Here is an 18,230-nt window from a genome sequence, read left to right on the forward strand (position 1 = left end):
ATAAACTGTTTTTTGTCTGGTGCCTGTCTCGGTGATCCACATTGATCGCTTATCATATTAATAAGAACAAAAAAAACATTTGGGGAACAGAAAAGATACTCTCAACTTTTATTTAAATTACGAAGACTTTTCTAGCTCAAAGAAGTTATTTGAATGGTTCGGACAAATCATACTTTGTTTCCAGGACCCATAAAGGGTAACATGAAGATTAATTTTCAAAAAGATTATTAGTCGTCAAGACGCGTTATATGGAAGTGCAAAAACTTAAACAAACATAACGACTTATTTCAAAATAAGTAGAATGGTTGGTTGTGATGAATTATTTTTGTATAAAAATGTGCCCTTACGAATCTTGGTCAACATTAATTCTAAATAGATATAGGAAGATGTGGTGTGAGTGCTAATCACTGGTGGTAAGCGGATGGTCGTAACTTAAAGTTACGACCATCCGAAAATGGGAAACAACTCTAGGGATACATTTTTCTTTTCCGATTTTTGTGCAGTAAAAGATTTTTTTGAGCCAGACCGCTTGTCTCGTGCATACTAATCGTAAGTGCGTTTATATTGAAACAAAATTTGATACATAAAAACATTCCAAATTTCGTAAAACAGGCATTCAATAATTCGAGCATGATGGTCGTAACTAAAAGATCTAAAACAACAAAAATGTTCAGGATGGTCGTAACTTAATTTTGTGATGGTCGTAACTCTTTATGAAATGGGACCGAATAAATTTAAGACAAGTCAAGAGGTTTAGACGTATATTTTATGACATGAATATTTTATATGATATATTTGTGAAGTTGATTTCACCAAATGACAAAAACTAAAAGGGGTGAAGAGAGGGGTACATCTCAGTAACGTGCGAAACAGAAGCAAATTGGAACTAATCGAGAGAAGAAAAAAATACACTACTTATCAATGTAAATTTCTCAAAAGTGGAGAATTCATTTTAAAACAAGAAACAGAGCTCTGGTTATAATTATTTCAGTTACCAATACAGAAAGGGCGCTTTTAACAAATTTGACATTACATGAAACAACAGTTTCCTGATTTGTTTTCTTTAGATTTTGCATCTCTTGAAAAGATAAACTTTTAAACAACTATTATGGTGGAATTTAAAATAAAAATCATAAAATTTAATTTGATACTTTAAATCGGAAGAGCATAAGTAAGGAATCAAAATACTGTTAAGGGGGTCGTTATCGAGACAAGACCATACCCGCGATTCGCAGGTCCGTTCTCGAATTAAAGAACATACGCCTTATTCTTAGCCTGGATTTTGAAAGTCGTATTGTCATTTGGTAGTCAAGCTGATTATAAGGTGCAATATCGAAGTTCATGCATAATTATTAGTATTAGTTGTTATAGACTCGATCTAGACTCGATCCGGATGTATAATTATTTTTTTATTTCGAAGCACTGTAAGTTTTGAGAATTCTATTAGCCTCTCGAATTCCAGAGGATCTTGCCCCATGTGCGTACGAAAACCATGTCGAGTCAGTTGCTTCTCCAGCGAAACACACAATGGGTTTATCTGCTACAAACAACGGTTCAGCAATATCTGTTATACATGATTTATGAGAATCGACTGCGAAATAGCTATATGCTCCTAAAAAAGAGGGGTCTCTACTCCAGGAAGACGTTTGGGTTAATGTTGGCTCCGGAATTTCTTTATTTTTCCAGAACTTTCGTAAGATATCTGTACAAGTTCGTGCAACTTCATTCAGAGAAAGTGTTTCCATATGTTTTGAAGCTTTGCCATGTATCCAAGCTAATAGTACATTTCTACACGTCGGTATTGTGCTGAATTTGAATATTGATTTATACCATGCATCATCATCATCTGAGCTGTCCCATGCAAGTACAATACCACTTTCTTCTTTCAGCCAAAATGGAATTTCATAATAAAGGAATATTTTCCCGACACTTCCAAATCCCATTCTTTCTATTGCCTTAATTTTCTTCTCTGGCAAAGATGGATGGAACATATTGTCGTGAAATTGCTTCAAATGTCCAAGTGAACATGTTATAATAACGTGATCTGCTATAAATTCTTCAATGGTTTTGTCTTCTGTTTCACAGATGACTTTAACCGTCGATTGTTCGCTTTTCCATTGAATGCTTACAACATTCATATTAAATTTTAGACTGCTATCTGTAAGATCGTCTTTTAAAGCCTTTAACACAAGAGAGTATCCATGTGACAGAATGACGTCATTATCATCGTCATATTCACCTCCCATCTCGTAACAATTTGCTGAAGCTAGTTTCAAATCATCTCCTACGTATGTACCTAAATATCCGCTCATTATTTTGCAAAACATCAGCAGATGTGTTTTCTTCTCGTCGTTTAACTTTCTTTTGTCTATTTCCTCTGTAAAACGTTTTTCTATGTAGTCTTGACAATTTAAATCTTTTTTAAACCTGATACCGTCCTCAAGTTCGTCTTCGATTTTTTCAATTATTTTCCAAGCCTTTTTCACGGTGAGTTTGTCAATTTCGCTACCCCTTTCAGTTAACGTCTTTTCTTTCTCGCTAAATAAGAAAGAAATAAGGAAATATTAAGTTAAATCAATAGTACTTAGGCAGCAACCATTTGATTTTCTGGGGGGGGGGGGGGGGGGGGGGGCGGGCGGCTATGGGTTTTTTTTCTAAACAATCTATTTTTTTCGAGACAGGTCGAAAACAATTTTTTTCTTTCAATTTTAGCATTACATATAGTGGCAGCTCAGAATCAAAAAACAATTATTTTTTTTCTCCGAAAACTGGAAACAAACTTTTTTTCCCAAAGAAACCCCCCCCCCCCCCCCCCAGAAAATCAAATGGTCGCTGCCTAAAAACAAGAGTTTCCAAAGAGCCTGGTTCGCTCACCTGGAATTTTTTGTGTTGATCTTGCATCAATTATTAGTTTTTCTTCTATTAAATTTATATTAATTTGAGCTTTAAAAAAATGCGGTTAAGATATTCATCCATCTATGACCGTAGTTTCTGTAAAAAACACCTTTTTTTTCATGGACAATAACTTCTAAAATGTGTCAATTGCCATTTGAGGACAAAGTCATGTTGACATATTTGTTTACTTTGCTGAACATATTTGACATTTGTAGTGTCTCTCTATCTACTATAGTTTATGGAAAGATAAAAAAAAACAAAAAAACAAAAAAGACACAAAAATCTGCTTTCAAGGGAAATAAACCCTACAAGGCGTCAATCGACGAAAATCGTTTCCAAACATTGTTGCTGTTTTAAATTTACCATTTACAAGAAATCAACCAATAAATGAGAAAATTCAAACTAATTATTTCAGGGGCAATAACTCCAAATTTAAATGTCCGATTTTCTCACTTTAACTGAGATTGACTTGCGAATCATATTAACCCCAATGCTAGTGTTCCTCTTACTGTTTTTGTTTTTGTCTTTGAGATGTTAGACAAAAACTGTTTTTTACCCCTTAAATCTATTAAAAAACACGAAAGGTTTACATTAGATACCATAATTATCATTCTCATCCAAGTCAGATTGAAATTCGATCACCCGTTTCACAGGAGAAGATCATAGAAAAAATTTACGAGGACGACGAACGACGACGACGACTCCAAGTGCTTAAATTAGATCACATGACCTTTGGGCCCGGTGAGTTTAAAGCAAATTGATAATAATGAAAATGTGGATAGACATGTACACATGTACGTCTTTAGAATAGATTTGTATAAGTAGAAAATATAAGATGCCTATGACAGCACTCATATAATCCAATGATACCTTCGAATATTATTTACCAATCTTACATATTTAATTCTATTATATACACGATATAGTATGGTAAAGAATGAATATTGAAAAACAGTCACATCAATGTGTACAAGAGTCTTATTGCGTGAAGAAAAAATACGCTACGATCTTTCTAAATTTGATAACCGAAATATATGGCTGCAAAGGTTAATAATCCTACACATTTCAATAAAACAAACAGTAATTACAATTATGTTTATTTATACTGCAACTATTTGTGTTTATTTCCTAAATATAGTAACATAGCTATATTTTGTGCAATGTCAATTTCAACATTTTTTTCCAGTCAGGGGTTCATTAAGGGGTGAAAATAAGTTTCAAATTTGTGTTCCAATTTAAATAGCTATAAATGTAGCAATTTTAGTTGCAGTATTAAAACAATATTAGATCAATGTTCTAAAAATATAAACTTTTTTGTGTACTCGGCACGAAATTGGGAAAGGAGAACCTTCCCCAGTTTCTCAGCCTCATATAAAAAAGTTTATATTTTTTCTGACATTGACCTAATATTGTACATATATTCATTCTATAAACTTATTAATTCTAGTTGTACTTTGATGTTTCATGTGACTATTTATTTTGTCTATATTGTTTTTTTTCGAATTTCGAATTTGCTAGGGTCCTAGTTTGAGAATGTATTCTGTTGACATTTTTTGTTGCATTGCTGACTCTTTGACATTTGCCCATTATCGTTTACATACTATATTGTTTAAAAACTCAAACATTATAACTTGCAGTTGATTGTTTAAACTCTTCAATTAGTACGGATTTGACATAATGTATTCTTTACTTTGTTGGTATAAACCGAGTTTCTGTTTTTAACATAAAGCTTCGAAATGATCATTGTCAGAGTCGCATATCAGAAAACCCGTCTTTCTGTATTATTTATAGATATAATTCCTATGATCAATAAAAGTCGATGTGCTGAAACTTGAAGATTTCAGTTAATATTAAATAGGTCATTTTGCTTTTATTTATGTATATGACTTCCATAACTTTAGTGTCGATTTGACCATATGATGTGTTTGTTAGAAACACGTGATGCACTGCCATTGGCATCTGCCCATAATTGGATGTTTTAAATGAAAACAGAAATAAAATATTATATTTATAAACTAGGTTATCTTTGTATTGAGCAATAAATATATATGATTATATACGCATTTACGTTATTTCAATTTAATTAATAATGATAATACATAGAGGTGTGCAGTCTAGCCAAGGGTTCAGAGTAACACACAATGGGTCATACTATATATAATCCATATATTTTTGAATATTACAAATTATAAATCTCATTTACTTTGATATTAAATGTTATTCAATTATATCAAAACTGTCATGATCATGTTGAACAATGTATACTCTGTTTAACATACTTTTTTAAAAAGGAGTAGGGGCAATAAGCCCCTTATTTGGCCCAAAAATTACTGCAAATTTAAAAGTTATCGTACATATTTTCAAATCACTAAAAACTTGACTAAGGTATAAGGTACTAAGAAAAACAAAACAAATTTGACATCGAACAAGTTACCATGGCAACGAATCATGACTAAATTTGCAGATTTTGTTAAATTTCATGATTTTCCTTGTTTTTTCATCAAATTTTAAGTATATTTTAGATTGAAAAAGTATGTGCGCACACAAGAAACAACTTTATATTTGATGAGATTATTCCAATCGTTATAATAAAGCTTCTGTTAAATTATTTTGTTGTTTCTCGGCTGCGCAGGATGTTTCCTCAACTGAAATTATGATAGAAAACTGCATAAATTCTGTATTTTTCATCGTTTTTGTGAAAACAATACATATTATGACGTAATTGTGACGTCATCAGATAAAAATCTTTGTGTTTTTAATTTATATTTCTTGACCCTATACATTTCTAAACATAATGTGTCAATTTGAAATGGTTATCAAACATTTTATTTTCTTGGGCCAAAACTAGGCCTTAAAGCCCCTACTCCTTTATTTTACTTTGATATTAAACGTTTAAATCAGTTCATTATCAAACATTAGATATATAAAACTAAACTAAGAACATTTTCTTAAAAAAAAAAATTCATTATGTCTGCTCGTTACCGTGATAGGCAAATAAATGTGGTTCTTTGTTTGTTCGTTAGATATCTTTAATATACGTCTCTTTTCAAAATGGTGGTGATAAGAAAAACTATATATTCTATTATTTATTATTTTCAATATAACTATGATAAAAAGAAAAAAAGTGTACATATATTTCATATATAAATTTCACATTCACAATTAGAAATACGAAGTACGAGTTATTGTTGTATAATATATACTACAGATAATTAGATAGTGGATTAGGAAACAACAACAGTGATGTTATATCCCGAAGGACCGGTCATTTACTTTTAAATCTGAACTCGGATCGAAATTGGCTCTTTTTTCAACTTAATCTAGTAACTCCCTGATTTATGTATTAACCGATTGTATTTTTTTCAATATCATTTCAGTTTTATAACATTGATGTCACCTATATATCAAGAAGGATTTTCGGATTTTCATCACGATTTTAATCGTTACGAAATATCTACGACTCAGATGGCCAATGATATAACCTTTTTTTTTAACCAGTCGGTCTCTTTTCTTTTTTTGACTACTTGCCTCCGGACAAGATTCAGTACATGAATTAATTAGGGAATCGAATGCCACGAGTTCAAGGAATAGAAACTTTCTTCCTATCCGGAACTTCTCACTTCACGAACTTTTTTTTTTTTTGTGAAATTCGCGTTGCTCAATACTTGGCATTATGTGTATTGTGTTTCATATAGTCGTTTTTACGATGATGATTATTCTTCGACACCTTTTGTATTGTTTTTTTTCAAACAAAATGGTCATCGTCCACATGTTAAATATCGATCATTTCATAATTGTATAATATAACCAGGTTTCTCGTTGGAAATACACGAAAATCCGGCTACCTTACCAACTTTCAAATTTTCTAGTATATCATGCTCGCCATGCTCATAAAATAGACCACAAAGTACGCAACTAAACATTTGAATCGTCAATCTGCAGTAAAAGCCATTTTCTAATTAAGATTACTTTCCCCTGTTTGGATTCCAAGAAAATATCATTTAAAAAGATTGTATATATTTTACAAAAGGTTCTTCAAGGTGGCTTGCTTTGTCTACATAAACAAACACATTGTGACACGACTCCTTCTATCAAATCCCCCAAGGGTAAGTGAGGAAATGAAATATAGTAACTTGGTATTCTTCCGACCGGCAGTAAAACGCTTGCCATTTAGTGAGGAGTCCCTTTAGCTGTGTGGAAGGTATAAAGTTTGCAGCCACCATATCCGGTCGGAATGGGGACGCTGCATCCGATGCCTCGTGTAAAGAGAGTGCCACGCTCTTTGCATGTTAAGAACCCTTGCAACAACTCTTTGAGGGGTCCGTAGGTGGCCTGTTGCAAGGCTAAATTAAGTTATTATCCAGTATACCCTCATTTTTTAGTGGCAGTCCATATTCCCCCCGATCATCATTCCGGATGGCCTCTATTACAAAAACCTACCTATTGGTCCGAGATCACAATTATTTAGTAGTGCATTTCTTTTCGAACATAAATGAAAATTTAAAAAATCCCACCTGCACTTTCTCCATGAAATTTTTACAGTGTGTTGTATTACTTTTGGGACAAATTATATAAAAATTATAGAAAACTTCATCTGCTCTAACTCAAAATATGGACAATTTTGAGTTTAGGGTGTCTTAAAATCTTTTGACAGCTTCCGAAGTGCTATTTTTTTACCTTTTTTAGCTGGACCAAATCACTACTTTCCTGTAAAATTCTGGACCCAAATTTTTTTACAGTATAAGTTCACCCCCTTACTTACAATTTGAGACATTAAACATGGAGAAATAAATTTGGAAGGGGTATAAAAATTAATGACAAGTAACCCACTATCAACACTAGGGACTATATTCGTGAACCGAAAATACAACAATTGTGGTCTCGGACCTATTGCATTTATTGTTAACTTGTTCTCGTCCTGAACATGCATGAGGCATATGCCACTGGACGTTAAGCAAACAACAATTAAAGTCAACCTAATATCAAAAAGTTGGCATGCAAATAAAACTATGAGGTTTACAAGAAAATTCAATATTGTTTCATGAAAAGGTGTTCATCTGCAGTAGTCATCATGTTCTTTAATATTATCAATATACATGTACTTGAATGACTGTTATATGAACTAGTCTATATGAACCAGTCTATATGATATAGTGAGAATACTTTTAATCTGTAAGATGATAACATAGAAATGTTTGTGACAATAAAGTGTTGTAGTTCAGAGAAAATTATAAATATTTTTTTTTTAGATGGTGGTCACGTTGAATGACGCAAGTTTGCAAGTGCAAGTTTGAATGATTCGGGTTGAATCAGTTCTATATTATGTAAACAACACGTTAAGACCTTGGTGCGCCCTAGCATTTTTCTGGCTGTAATCAAAAACGATCAAACCATAAACATTTGTAATCAACAATGTATAAAAAATAATGGAATATTTTTTGTATTGAAAGAGCTGTATAACCAAAAGACTTATTAGGAGAACAGACAAATCCACAATAACATTTAATGAGATTTCGCCAAATGAATACAATAGCTCTCTCTGTACAAACACCAGTCTTGTTTTGAAGCATAGAGATAAAGAAGATATTCTGTGTATTATATTTTCTATGCATGCGTATACAAGTGATATGATTGCTGTGTTAGTAAGAATGCCAGTTTTGAAACACTTTTACTGCTGGATAAATTTAAGTTTTAGTCATTTACCTTTCTTTTTTCTTTTGGATTAGCCTTTAATTTTTATATAAAAAAATGTTCTCTGATATTGTTTTCATTGATCATGACACAGTTTGGATTAACGTTTAATAAAGTAAAAAGATGTCATTTTTAAATGATACGTTAACTAGTGTTTGAAGAACTTATCTCTGAAATTGAGTTTCATTGGGAGTAAAAACTCTGAATTCGATCTGCCTCGCGAATTCCTGAACTTCTTGCACCATGTGCGTATGAAAACCACTTCTCGTGAGTAGCTTCCCCTGCAAAGCATAAAACTGGGTTTTCACCAACAAAAAGTGGTTCTGCGATATCCGTTACGCACGTTGCATGTGAGTTGGTAGATAAGTAACTATAAGCTCCATGAACTAATGGATCTGAACACCAAGAGGTTATCTTAACTGATGTTGGTTCCGGAATATCCTTGTCGCCCAAGTATTGCCGTAAAAGGTTTGTACATCTTTCTGCAATAGTGGTATCTGTAAGGGATTTAATCTGGTCAGTATCGCTTCCATAAATCCATATTAACAAAACATTTGAACAGGTTGGAATTTCCCGAATCCAGTAAGCTGACTCGTATCCAGAGCAGATTCCAGATGATTTACCATCAATCCTTTCTTGTGAAATGAAGAAACTGCCTTTCCCCTTGCTCCAAAACGGCTTTTCGTAATGGAGGAAAATTGCTTCAACTTTTCCTGGTTCAAACCTTTCAATAGCTTCGATTTTAACGTTTGGCAGGGGTGGTTCAAAAAGTTGTTCATGGTTTTGCTTCAAATGGCCAAGTGGACATGTTATGATCACATGATCTGCAACGTATTCGTCAACTGAGGAATCAAAATCACAATATATTGTGACCTCTTTGTTGTCAATACCACTATTCCACTGAATGCGGTTCACATATCGTTTGTATCTGACTGTGTTCACTGGAAGTTCATCAACTAAACTCTGCAAAACGCCAGACAAACCTTGTGGAACAGTGATATCTACGCCATCTATTTCTTCACTCATGTGCAAGAGGTTGGCAGAAATAAATCTGGCTTCGTCCCCTGTAAACAAACTGAATCCCTTCATCAACGAATCAAGGACAGTTTGTATCTGTTCGCTTTCATTTTCTTTTCTTTGATTAAGTTTCTCTTGAAAACGTATTTTAAAGTAATCTTCACAAGATAGCTGCTTACTGTAATCAATTTCCTCATCAAGTTCTCTCTCAATACCTTCAAATATTTCCGTGGCTAGTTGAACTATGTTACTATCTATCCTATTACCAAACTGCGTAAGCCAAGGGTCGTCTTTCCTACAATGAGTTACTAGAAAATATTGTGATATGTTACATCGCTACATCTTCGTTATACGACTGTTGGCATATGTCACAGGATGAGGTAAAAATCACTGATCATTAAACTCCTATCAAGTTTTACAAAAGATAATTTTAAATATACATTTTAAAGGGTATGGTACAGTATGATGGTATGGTTTCAGTGTCCAGCGGAGTTACGAATTTACTTGTACCTTTTGATTCACAGCACATACAATTACTCCTTCGTAAATTAGATATATGTCGTGAAGATGGATTATTATGGATTAATATGATGTTATCTTTTGAAATAAGAAAAGATGAAAAATCGAATCTGTATTAACTTGAGTAAGATTCACGGGGGTCTATTTTACTTCTATCATCAATGATATGCTCTTCAACTTTGTATTTATTTGGCTTTTTAACTATTTTGATATGAGCGTCACTGATGAGTCTTATGTAGACGAAACGCGCGTCTGGCGTATAAAATTGTAATCCTGGTACTTTTGATAACTATACTATATTTGTAATGAATTAATTGGGGAACAATTATAATTGATTTAAATGAGACACTAAGGATCACGAAGCAAAATAGCATCAGTTTCTAAACAATTCATCAACAGTACATTTTATTTGTATATTTACATCCTTTATAGCTTGTAGTTCGGTGTTTGCCAAGGCTCCGTGTTGAAGGCCGTACTTCGACCAATAATGGTTTACTTTTACAAAATTCTTATATCTATTAAAGTCTATTTGGGGGGGATGTCTACAAACTACCTCTCCTCGAAATATTGCATTTGATGCTTACATCACCATTTCGTACATTCGAAGCAAGAAGAATTGAATAGAAGGCATATATAAATAAAATATAGTTGATAATGGTGAATGAAAATAGGTGATAATGGTAAATGGTTAAGTTGTTCATGTGTCAAACTGTTCTCGTCCTAAATATTATGTATGACGTATTTGTCGGTCTTTACAGCGACTATAATTATAACGAAATGACTGGACTGACAGTAAAATATATTTCATGAGAAAAAAATTATGAAACAGATTATTATTATGTAATTTATTAGGGGATTCAAACTGAAAAAAAGAGGTGATAATGGTGTATCGAAATAGGTGATTATGGTGAATGGACGCCTTTACTTCTAGCGATAAAGAATGCATGCATATTAGATTATCAGCACGATCATATTTTTGTACGATATGAACCCACTAGGTCTGATTTTCAATGTGTTAGCTCAAAAATAAACTAGAGGCTCTCAAGAGCCTGTATTGGTCACCTGACTCTACTTGGGTTTTTGAAATCATACAAAAAAGATAAAATTTGGCTACAAAGTAACCTCATAAGGAAAGGAACATTCATGCTGTTTGATTTCATTCAATTCAGTGGTTCTCTAGAAGACGACTTTTGTATGCATTACCCATAGGGTCCTATGTTAAACCAAGCCCCCGCTGGCGACCATCTTTGATGATGGATCGGCTACAAAGTAACAACACTTGGTCAGCACCACATAAGAAACATTCATGCTATGTTTGGTTTCATTCCATTATGTGGTTCTCTAAAAGAAGTCATTACCGTTGGTTTTCCCGTTTGAATGGTTTTACACTAGTAATTTTGGGGCCCTTTATAGCTTGTTGTTCGGTGTAAGCCAAGGCTCCGTGTTGAAGGCCGTACTTTAACCTATAATGGTTTAATTTTTAAATTGTTATTTGGATGGAGAGTTGTCTCATTGGCACTCACACCACATCTTCCTATATCTATTTGTATGCATTTCCCAAAGGGTCCTATGTTAAACTTAGTTCCCCGCTGGCGGCCATCTTGCATGTTGGATCGGCTACAAAGTAACAACACTTGGTCAGCACCACATAAGAAACATTCATGCTATAATTGGTTTCATTCCATTAAGTGTTTCTCTAAAAGAAGTCATTTGTATGCATTTCCCGTAGGGTCCTATGTTAAACTAAGTTCCCCGCTGGCGGCCATCTTGTATGATGGATCGGCTACAAAGTAACAACACTTGGTCAGCACGTCATAAGAAACATTCATTTTGGTTCCATTTCATTAAGTGGTCCTCTAAAAGAAGTCATTTGTATGCATTTCCCGTAGGGTCCTATGTTAAAATAAGCCCCCCTCTGGTGGCCATCTTTGATGATGGACCGGCTACAAAGTAACAACACCTGGTCAGTACCTCATAAGGAACATTCATGCTATGTTTGATTTTATTCCATTCAGTGGTTTTCTAGAAGAAGACATGTGTATGTATTTCCCATTGGGTCCTATGTTGTTAAACTAACCCCCCCCCCCCTCTGCCGGTCATCTTGGATGATGGATCGACTATAAAGTAACAACACTTGGTGATTACCTCATAAGAAACATTCATGCTATGTTTGGTTTCATTCCATTAAGTGGTTCTCTAAAAGAAGTCATTTGTATGCATTTCCCATAGGGTCCTATGTTAAACTAAGCCCCCCCCCCTTTTTTTTCCCTCTGGCGGCCATCTTTGATGATGGACCGGCTACAAAGTAACAACACTTGGTCAGTACCTCATATGGAACATTCATGCTATGTTTGGTTTCATTCCATTCAGTGGTTTTCTAGAAGAAAACATGTATAATATGTATTTCCCATAGGGTCCTATGTTGTTAAACTAAACCTCCCCTCTGCCGGTCATCTTGGATGATGGATCGACTACAAAGTAAAAACACTTAGTCAGTACCTCATGAGAAACATTCATGCTATGTTTGGTTTCATTCCATTAAGTGGTTCTCTAGAAGAAGTTTGAAATGTGAAAAGTTAACGAATACGACGACGGACAACGGACGCCAAGTGATGAGAAAAGCTCACTTGGTCCTTTGAGCTAAAAATGTGTGCCAACTCTTCCGGTACCATCACTCGGACCCTGCGCGACCAGTCCTAAATATTGCTTCCAAATTATGTTTGCTTTTAAAGCGGAAAAGAATCAGTAAAGCGTTCAAGGCTTTTGTGTCATGAATTGATACTCTATATATTTTCTTTCCCATTATACCCCAAACGGGCATATGCATAAAGCACCCGATCCGGGTGGAGGAGTTCCGAGTGCCGGAGAAGACGTTTTTGAAAATTCACTCATCAAATTTTCGATTTTCCTATCAAACTTACACCTTATTTACTATTTTGATAACATAGTACTAAGCTCATTTGGTAACAACGGCTCTACAAAAGAATGAAGAAATCACAAGATCCGAAAGTAAAAGAAGAATATAAAGCCCTAAAGAAAGATGTACAAAGAAAACAACGAAATGCGTATTGGCAATACATCGAAGATATTATCACTCCTCAAAACGACGAGAAACCATTTGAGGGATCAAAGAAATTCTGGTCTTTTGTTAAACACAAAAGGAAAGAAAATATTGGCATAACATCACTTATGAAAGAAGGAAAACTGTTCACTGAACCAGCGGATAAAGCGAACATCCTTAATGCACAATTTCAATCTGCATTCTCTGAAAAAAGCACTTTCACAAAAGATCAATTTATATCATCTAAGCGAATGAAAGCTAAGAATACATCACCAATTATGAAAAACATAACCATAACAACAGAGGGCATAGACAAACTACTGAAAAACCTGAACCCAAACAAATCACCAGGTCCGGATGGAATATCACCTAGAATCCTCAAAGAACTACATAGTGAGACAGCACCTCTCCTACAGTTACTGTTTTCAAAATCCCTAGATACTGGAGTGGTTCCAGATGACTGGCGTTCAGCTAGTGTCTCCGGTTTACAAGAAGGGCCAAAAGTATACTGCTTCAAACTACAGACCAATCTCACTGACGTCAATTTGCTGTAAAGTGATGGAACATATAATTGTATTATCAATTATGACCCATGGTGAAAACAACAAAATCCTTTACAAATTGCAACATGGTTTCAGGAAAGGCAGGTCCTGTGAAACTCAGCTCATCGAATGTATTGACGACCTAGCTAATAACATGAACATGGGACAACAAACAGATGTGCTGATAATGGACTTTGCTAAGGCCTTTGGTAAGGTCAATCACAGTTTACTAGTAAACAAACTACATACTTATGGAATAAAAGGCAACACAAATTTTAAACAGGTGGATAAAAAACTGGTTGAGTGGAAGAACACAAACTGTTGTACTAGAAGGATGCAATTCAACATCAGTCCCTGTTGACTCAGGAGTACCACAGGGCTCAGTCCTTGGGCCAAGCCTGTTTCTATACTACATCAACGATCTGCAAGAAGATTTAAATGCTACAGTTCGCCTGTTTGCAGATGATACCATCGCCTACCTGACAATAACTTCAAAAGACAGTGGAAAATTTTTACAAGAAGACCTTGATAAATTAGCTGAATGGGAACAACTATGGTGCATGAAATTCCACCCCGACAAATGTAACATTTTGAGGGTAACAAACAAGAAAACACCAATTCAAACATCATACAACCTCCATGGTCACAATTTGGAAGAAGTGCAGGCAGCCAAATATTTAGGTCTCACCATTCAAAGCAACCTAAAATGGGATCAACACATACAACAGATAACTGACAAAGCAAATAAAACACTTGGATTCCTGAGGAGAAACATCAGAATATCATCAACAAAAGTAAAGAGCCAGGCTTATATTGGACTAGTAAGACCACAATTAAAATATGCCGCATCTGTTTGGGACCCAACAACAAAAGAATCAATCTACAAAATAGAACAGATACAAAGAAGAGCTGCGAGATATGTGACAAATAAGTACAAACCAACTGCAAGTGTCACAGAAATGATAGACCACCTAAAATGGAAACCGCTGCAACAACGAAGAAGGGAAACCAGACTAGCAATGTTCTATAAAATAGAGAATAATATGGTAGCAATAGAGAAAGAAGGACGACTCACACCATCAGTAAGAAAAGGGAGAAATATACATTCTAAGGCATACCAAGTACCACACTCACGTATTGATGCACACAAGACTTCATACCTACCACAGACTATAAGGGACTGGAACGCCTTACCACCAGACATCCCACAGGCAGAGACACAAGGTGCCTTCAAGGCCCTAGTGTCAAACCTCTAGAGCCTTGGAGGCTCTTACTGTTTTTTAGCCAGTTTTTAAAAGTTTAATTTAAATTCACTGTATATAGTTAGTTCCACAGTCTTATTTCAACAATTTATTTACTTGGATGTCTTCTCCTGCAAACGGAACTCGTCAGAAACATATATAGCAGAATCTTCAGTTTATTGAAGGAGGCTATTATCCGACAGAAACAGAAACATTAGCAAAAAAATGTTTCATTCCTATTTCATGATTTGGATTGAATTCTTTCTTTAATCGGTTCGAATACAACTATCAAAAGAAATTGTCAATGCTTTGCACGTCTATTTTGTTCATTTTATATAATAATCGATAACTCTTTTAGCCTCGCGAATTCCTGAAGATCTTGCACCGTGTGTTGTTGAAAAATATCGTTCCTCTGTTGCTTCTCCTGCAAAGCACACAACTGGTTTCCCATCATTATATAAAGGTTCAGCTATATTTTTAATGTCAGCTGACTGTGAACGAACAGCATAATAACTGTAAGATCCAAGAGTAAAAGGATTTGAGCACCAAAATGACTTCTTGATACCAGTTGGACAGATATTAGTTTTCTTCGTGAATTTTTGCAGAATATTTTTACACGTTTCTAAAACAATAGAATCCGACAACGTTTCGACATATTCTGCGGCATCTCCGTGTATCCATGCTACTAACACATCTGAATGGTTAAGGACCTCATCGAAAGCAAATATTGATCTATACCATTGACCACTATCAAACCTATCCAGTTTCTGCTTCCAGGCAAGTTTTATTCCTCCTTCATCTTTTCTCCAGAATGGTTTGTCAAAAAATAAAAATATTTTGTTTACTTTTCCAAATCCCATTCTGTTGACAGATTCTATTTTTTCTACAGGCAATGAAGTTGTGAACAGGTCACGGAGATGTGCTTTCAGATAACCAAGAGAACATGTGAGTATCACGTGGTCTGCTAAATATTTGTCGTCTGCTGCATTACTATTACAACAAATGGTCACCTTCCCAGACGAATTGCAGTAGTCAATTGATTTAACAACCTTTTTAAAATATACAGGTACATCTTTCATTTCTGCTGCGATGGTTCGGAGAATTTCACAAAAGCCAGGCGGAATCTTAACGTTTCCTCCAGAAATGTTTTCAAACAATCCATTTAGATTCAATGATACTTTCTCTAAATAATCGCCTTCATGAAATCCCAAATAGTTTATCATACAGTTAAACGCGGCCTTAACCAAATCTTGATCCTCGAGTTTAATTTCATTCAGTGCGGTTTCCAAACTACTTTCCATAAATTCGGATTGGCTAACTTGTGTATCCGTTTTGTGTAAAAATGTACTTAGCGTGTCTTCAATATTGCAAAAGATATCCCAAGCTTTTACTATCAATGGTTTAGGAATGATTGAACCGTCTTCGGTACACCAATGACCTTCAATCCTGAAACATAATTACGAATGACTTCTACTATCGAGCGCACTACTAATACTACACTAGCATACGAAAATCTAAGAAAAATACGACAAAAAAAGAATTTATGTAGCACATTTTCATAAATGGATTTAAAAAAAAGAGTAAAACACGAAGAACACGGAGTTTAATCTACGCGAATTACAAGTGTATAGTACCAGCACTGTAGAATATAATCTGTGCATTATCTAATTAGGTAGGAAAAGCAACTAAGAGTGAACAACAAAATATGATATAAGGTGCTCGTGTTATTCAGTGTCATTAAAGTGCTTAAGATTATAAAATAAAATAGGTGGTGTTGTTACATTACGGCGGCGGTGTTCTATGAATATACTAAATCTCACCTGTCCAGAAATACATATGGTTCCATGATCAATCCTTTCTCTTTGGCAAGTGTATACATGGAATTGTCTTTGCCAGTCCCATGTATCCAGTTCGCACCAAGTTCTATAATACCATCTCCAAACTCTACTGTATGAATTCTTCCGCCAATTCTGTTAAATATAACCACTTATACTATCAAATACTACTAAAAAAAATATATCAATTTACAGAGTGCAATGTCTACTTTATTCGCAACAAAGATAAAAAAAAAAAAAAAAAAAAAAAAAAAGAAGTATGTATTTAATTATATAACAATACTTTCCGCTGAAATACATCTGTTTATATATTCGTTATTTATTGCGATGAACTTTCAAAGTGATGCATGTGCCTTAAAAACTCTGACAGACTTGCTGGAAAAAATTCAACAGAACAACAGAAATGTGTTACCGACCATTTGGAGTGCAGCTGCATGGACGAGAGTCGAAGATAAGAATATCTAGGGTGAATCTTTAATGACTGCTCTCTTAGTTACAAAATTCCCAACATATTTTAAAAACACTAAACATACTGGTTTACGTGACTACATGACTGTATTATTGACTCAATTTATATTTCATGTCTTTTCAGGTGTTTTTCTTTTTCTTTTCTTGTGTATTGTCTATTGCAATTGTTTGATATAAAAATCAATGTACTGACTATGGCTATAATGGCTCCTGTATTGGAAATAAAATTTATCTTATCATATTAGAAATTTCCCACAAATAATTTTAATCATGATATAAAACTAGAGGCTCTAAAGAGCCTGTGTCGCTCACCTTGGTCTATGTTCATATTAAACAAAGGACACAAATGGATTCATGACAAAATTGTATTTTGGTGATGGTGATGTGTTTGAAGTTCTTACTTTACTGAAAGATTTTGCTTCTTACAATTATATCTATAATGAACTTTGCCCATTAGTAACAGAGAACTATATTTGGTAAAAATTTACATAAATTTACCAAATTAATGAAAATTGTTAAAAATTGACTATAAAGGGCAATAACTCCTTAAGGTCAAGTTACAGTAAATGGGCTATGTCTTCGATTTCAGTAAAATTTGGCATACAGCTCTGGCTCGATGAACTTCAACTGAAAATCGAAATAATAATGCATTTATCTCAATTATCATTTGAAATATTACTGATTGAATTCTTACAAAATGGGTGAACATTTGTATAGAAAGCACATAAAATCGGCGAAAACCCTTCTAAAATTTGTCTTAAAATCGCCAAATCTCTAAATCTACTCCATAGATTTTTCTTAATAAACTGTATGTTGTTGATACATAAATTTCCGTTATAATGATGCAAAATAAAGATAGGGTCACCGACTTCGTTTTTACAGTATACATCATTCAAAGTTGCGTTCTTTGTGAAAAAATCCAACAAAACGTCGAAATAATCGTAACGTTATCGCGTTGCAG

The 18,230-nt window shown here is 34.3% G+C and overlaps 1 protein-coding gene across 3 annotated transcripts in view; it reads right to left on the reverse strand.

Moving 5' to 3' along the window:
* Positions 1 to 338: 338 nt before the first annotated feature.
* The window catches only part of LOC134725473 (spermine oxidase-like), a 53,269-nt gene continuing 35,377 nt past the window's right edge, over positions 339 to 18,230 (reverse strand). The window contains exons 3-5 of one of the 3 annotated variants that reach the window (XR_010108561.1): positions 16,787 to 16,936; positions 14,890 to 16,412; positions 9,795 to 9,898 (exon numbers count right to left, since the gene is read on the reverse strand). Coding sequence is in view for 2 of the 3 variants with exons in the window: in XM_063589312.1 (XP_063445382.1) it covers positions 1,410 to 2,538; positions 16,787 to 16,936 (1,279 nt within the window). In the remaining variant the exon portion in view is untranslated. Of the gene's footprint in view, positions 2,539 to 8,384; positions 9,899 to 14,889; positions 16,413 to 16,786; positions 16,937 to 18,230 lie in introns of those variants that run through there. The other 2 variants (XM_063589312.1, XM_063589313.1) reach the window with 2 other exon arrangements.

The sequence above is a fragment of the Mytilus trossulus genome, chromosome 7 (assembly GCF_036588685.1).
Source record: "Mytilus trossulus isolate FHL-02 chromosome 7, PNRI_Mtr1.1.1.hap1, whole genome shotgun sequence".
Taxonomy (NCBI): Eukaryota; Metazoa; Mollusca; class Bivalvia; order Mytilida; family Mytilidae; genus Mytilus; species Mytilus trossulus.